Raw genomic sequence first — 5274 nt, forward strand, 5'->3', positions numbered from 1 at the left:
GTCGGGCAGGGGAGAGGGGGGGCAGGGGGAGGGAGGAGGAGGGAGGAGGGGATGGGTATTTGTATACACAAGGAGTGCAATGCGCACCACCCGAAGGATGGACATATTTGAAACTCGGACTTGGGGGGGGTTACCAAGGGCAACATACGTAACCTAAACATCTGTACCCCCATAATATGTTGAAATAAAAGAAAAAAAAAAGAATATTACAAGTTCTTACTGACTGTTCTCCCTGCCTCTGGTCACCCTCGCCAGTTTGCCCTTTACACTGCTGTCAGGGTTTTCCTTCTAAGTCACCAATCTGATCATACTACTTTCCTGATTAAAAACCTCTGATAATTATTTTTTGCTACAGAAGAATATCTGAGCATCCTGGCATGGCATGGCATAGCAAGTGTTTCATGACCTGACTCCAGCATGCCCTTCCAGTCTCAGTCTGGATGTGTGTTCCTGTTCACCTACCCCAGGCTGCGGTGATTCTAGGCCACTCTCCATTATTCAGACACACCCTGTGTTGCATGTCTCTGGGGTGTGTGTGGGTGTGTGTGTCTTCTTTTTCTTCCCTATAATCCTCTCTATTCCTACCCTATCCTCCCAGCAGAGTTACTACATTTATCATATATATACTTTCCCACACTCCACAGAGGATTTTAAGGCTACATACAAAAATGCGTGCAAAACAGTAATGTTGAAAGAAAAAATAATAAAATAGGAAGGTTTGCACATATGTAAATTTGATGGAATTAATTGTTCACTTTTATGTGTTCTCACAATACTTTTTAAAACTAGATTATAATATTGTAATATTATCATAGATATGTTGTATCTTTTTATTATTCAAAATTCCATGAAGGACAGAGATTTTAGATTATTCATCTTTATATTCCTGGTATCTGGTACAGTAGTAGGCACATATTCAGCGCTCAATATGTTTGTTAAATTGAATTAAAGCGAATTGTCTGAGGGGTGTTCTGAAAAGTTAGCAACCATTGTTCTGCCTCTTGGTGAATATGAACATTTTTATGTTGATGCAACATTAGTTTTATGGCCATATTGAAGATTTCACTATGTACTACCTCTTCCAGATCATTTCTAAATATTGACATCACAGTGGTTACATTTTCACCGTTCTGTGAAATGGAATACATAGACAGTAGAAATTGGATGATGTGATTGTAGCGGTAGTTTAGCTGGTCAGCATACATCATTGCTTAGATTAAACAAAGTACAAATATATTCATAAAATTTTTGATCATTGTTTTCTGCTGATTAGAATCATAGTGCAAAAACTCTGAGCCTTAGTCTTTAATTAAAATATAACTATTTTAAATTAGTCTTTTGTACTCTCAAGACTTTATGGACAACACAAGTCAAGCATGATATGTATAACCTAATATTACACAATTCGTGTGGTGTTTGGTGCCTTCTTAGTTTGATTTTGGTGTTAAGGGAAGTGAATGTATTACATATCTTAAAAAATCGTTCTCTTTCTTAAAGATATAATTTTAATTTTTCTTCCTCAGAACATGGCTGCATATCATCATAATGATGTCTTCTTTTCTTTACAGTAGACTCTTACTTAGCTAATCAGAGCCTATTCATTAATCTGTCTGAGCCCAGTGGTGTTACAGATAATTTCCTTCACCAAGAGCACAAACATACCTTCTCCAGGGGTGTTATTTTCTTGTTTATCCGTTACCTCTGATTCATTTCTACTTAATTGGACAATGATAGCATACTTTCTCAAGGTGAAATCAACATAAATAAATATTCTTTATGGTTACTGTTCTCTGCTGTTTTGATTCCCATGAATGCAGCAGAAAATAAAAGGAAGACTTTAGGAGGCATTTTTCATGTCTTGGATTCCCTTTTCTGGATGTGCAGAAAATTGCTGTCATAAAATTTCATATGCTGCTGATTGACCAACCATTAGATACGTTTTTGCGTAAGTAAAATTGCGAAGGACAGAAAAAAGTGGAATTTTTAAAATGTAGCCCTTAAGCTATAGTTGCATGCTAGTCAGGCAATGTAGGGACAGCTAAGAAATTGGTGGATGTGCATATCACTGGTTGATAACAGGCTCAATGAACTGGGCTTTTACTAGCCTTTACTTGTTATAATAGATATAGTAATTGCCCATAAGGCCATGCTTCTGGCCTTTTCGTTTTCTATTGTTTTTTTAAAATTTCATTTTAAAACTAAACAATAGCAAGGCAAGTAAGATGAGGGAGAGAAGGATCAGAATGAGCGAGAGAAATAAAAAGTATTAAAATAAGAGTTTGCAGAACAATTTGATAAATGCTAATCTCTTAACAAGAACCTATTGGTAAATGAAAAACTGTGTTGTATAGCCTAGTTTGATAAACTATTAGGATGAAAGCACTTTTCCCTAGAAAAGTGATCATCATCATTATCATGAAAAATATTTATCAAATTTTGACTTATCCAGAAAATGTTCCTGAGTCAGATTTTTAGAGAACTTAAAGAAAAATGTAACTAAAGAAAAGCCATAAAAATATAACCATTAAAAAACTTAGAGATTATTATACTATGTACAGAATAGACTTGCAATTTAAGAAGTGTAATGGAATTATGCCATTTTATTCTTTCAATAATAAAGTAGAAAATATAATCCTAAGGGTTGAAGAATAGACATACAGAGTTGCCTCTGTAATGAGTCTAGCTTCAACTTATGTATGGTTTTCCCTGGGCAAATCTGGCTGTTGTCTACAGGATTGCCCTCAGATGTTGGGGTTGACAATATTGATGATGACTAACAGTTGTTGAGAATGTACTATGAAGAACTGAACTCAATTTTTAAGTATTTTCTTGTAGTTTTGGCCTAGGTCACCTGTTGAAGTAGTGGTTTTATAGGCTTGCCATGTCGTGTTAAAAGATTCTAAAGATACATAGTCCTTGAATTATAGAATGTGCAAACAAGCCCATGTTTACTTTATACACACTGCTCATGGTTTTACTGATGTTAGTTGTTATGTATACTCAGCTTTCACCTTTTCAGACTGAAGGATCAAATTATCATCTGATTTTCCACATCCAGACCTTCTTCATTTTGTATGCTACTTTTGAGAGTTGTAGCCATTTTAATGGCTTTTTGACTTTGACTCAGAGCCTATAAAAATTCCCAGGGTTATTCGTGGTTTATTTTTATTGTTATACTTGTATAGTATTTTACCGTGAGTATACATTTGTATGGTATTTTATTATGGATAAAATTCTTACATGGTCATTAGACTCTGATAACTGTCATTAAACTGATAACTCATTGTATTTTTTCCTTAAGTCCACTTTGCATTGTATACCTTAAAGCATTACCTTACCCTTGCTCACACCAAAGTATATCTCCTCTATTAGCTGCCACTATTATTGTACACTTAAACTCACTTTCCTGTATTTTAACCCCATTTCAGCGTAGCATTTCCCCACCTGGAAGAGCTCTGGGTAATTTGCAAATTGGAGGTTTCAGTGTATACATGTATGCTTCCTCTACCAGGTAATTTCTCTCAGTACTGAGATAAGAGCCTAGCACTGATCTTAGAAAACCCTATTGTTTCCATTTCCACATTCAAGGAGGTATTCGTCTCTTCCTATCCTTCCTTAAATAGGAAGCACCACTACTTCCAAGTTCTGTGGAAACTTGACTTTTAATAGCCTTCTTTTGATTATTTTTTTAAAAATTAAACAAAGTGGTTGCCTTTGTTATAGATTATGTGGAGAACCACCCTTTTTGGCAAGCTCAGAAGATAAGCTTTTTGAGTTAATAAGAAAAGGAGAACTACGTTTTGAAGATCCAATCTGGGATTCCGTAAGTGATAGTGGTAAGTATAGACTTCTTATTATTTACTAAAGCTAATATAAGAAAGTTGGCTGATAATTCAAATGTTTGTTTAGTCATTAAATTTACATGTGGAAATAAATACTGTTTATTTGTGGAAATAATGATATCTTCACTGTGATTGTTCATAGTCAAAGCTTCCACAAAAACAGAAAATATATAGTAAAAATTAAGGAGGAAATTTACTCATCATCTAGCTAATTTTTACCATGACCATTAAACTACGTAATTCAGGCAATAAAACTTCATGTTAGGCTTTAAACTTTATTTATTAGGCATTTATACTGGTGGCATTTACTGTATACTTAGCATCTTTCCTTCATGTTATGCAGACCTAATCCTGAGTAAATTGGAAAATGTATGATATTAATTATAGTCAAGATAAATAAGATTTTCAGAATTTTCCCTTATTTGCAGCTAAAAGTGTTTTGAAACAACTTATGAAAGTAGATCCTGCTCACAGAATCACAGCTAAGGAACTCCTAGATAACCAGTGGTTAACAGTAAGTTATAGTGTTACTTTTTTTCCCTTTCTTTCTGACATGCCACCATTGTTCATGTCTTTTCATTTTGCCTTGTAGTTCTGTACACAGTCTTCTTAAAACTAATTAGTTTCATATTCTGACAAGTTAAAAAAATTGAGTCTTGACACATTTCTGAAATGGGCATTTTCAAACTGTTACAACTGTTACCACAGTTGTTTATATATATTTATAGAGGTTTAAACGATCTTTGCTTCATGAAGGTATGTCCAATAGAACAGAGCCAAGAAATGTCCATTATTAAAGCTGTGGACCATTGAAGCAGTCTGTATGGGTTAGTGATATAAAGCACTGGAACCTCTCACCTCTCTTTCAACTCTTTGGATGCATGAAATTGGGGACTGAGAAAAGCCAAGGTCTCCAAACAGCGGCTGTTATCTGGCTTGAAATTTTAAGTAGTTATTTACATAGTGCTTTCCACCATTAGACTAAATGCCTCAAGCATAGACCCTGTGTCCTATTGCTCTTTGTACCCCTATACCCAGAAAAATATTACCTGATCACAATAGGAACTTTGGAAGAGTCTGCTACCTACCTCGCAATATTTATTCTCTCTCTCTTCTGTGGTAATGAGGATCCTGATTTTAGCTGGAAACATTGCTATCCAGTTAAAAAACTGTACTCCTTAGTTGTCTTTGCTAGTGATCATGATGGTCAATGAGATGTAAGTGGAAGTGGATGCCATTTCTGGGAAGCATCCTCAAATGGAGAGGGTATGGCATTCCCCATGCCCTTCTTCTTTCCTGATGGCTGGTATGCAGATGTGATGGCTGCGATTTGAATAGCCATATTAGACTATAAAGTGGAATCCATAAACTGGGGATGGCAGAGCAACAAGGTGCAAGGAGTCAGGGTCAGGGCTGCCCTGCCAACCTTTTT

General features: G+C 35.5%; 1 protein-coding gene across 1 annotated transcript in view; it reads left to right on the top strand.

The window, feature by feature from the left end:
• STK33 (serine/threonine kinase 33) overlaps nt 1-5274 on the top strand; it is a 70679-nt gene that overhangs the window by 31426 nt on the left and 33979 nt on the right. Inside the window, exons 8-9 of the mRNA XM_012654187.1 lie at nt 3724-3836; nt 4271-4356. Of these exons, the coding sequence (XP_012509641.1) occupies nt 3724-3836; nt 4271-4356 (199 nt within the window). The remainder of the gene's footprint in view (nt 1-3723; nt 3837-4270; nt 4357-5274) is intronic.

Source organism: Propithecus coquereli, unplaced genomic scaffold, assembly GCF_000956105.1.
Source record: "Propithecus coquereli isolate 6110/MARCELLA unplaced genomic scaffold, Pcoq_1.0 Scaffold44, whole genome shotgun sequence".
Classification (NCBI taxonomy): Eukaryota; Metazoa; Chordata; class Mammalia; order Primates; family Indriidae; genus Propithecus; species Propithecus coquereli.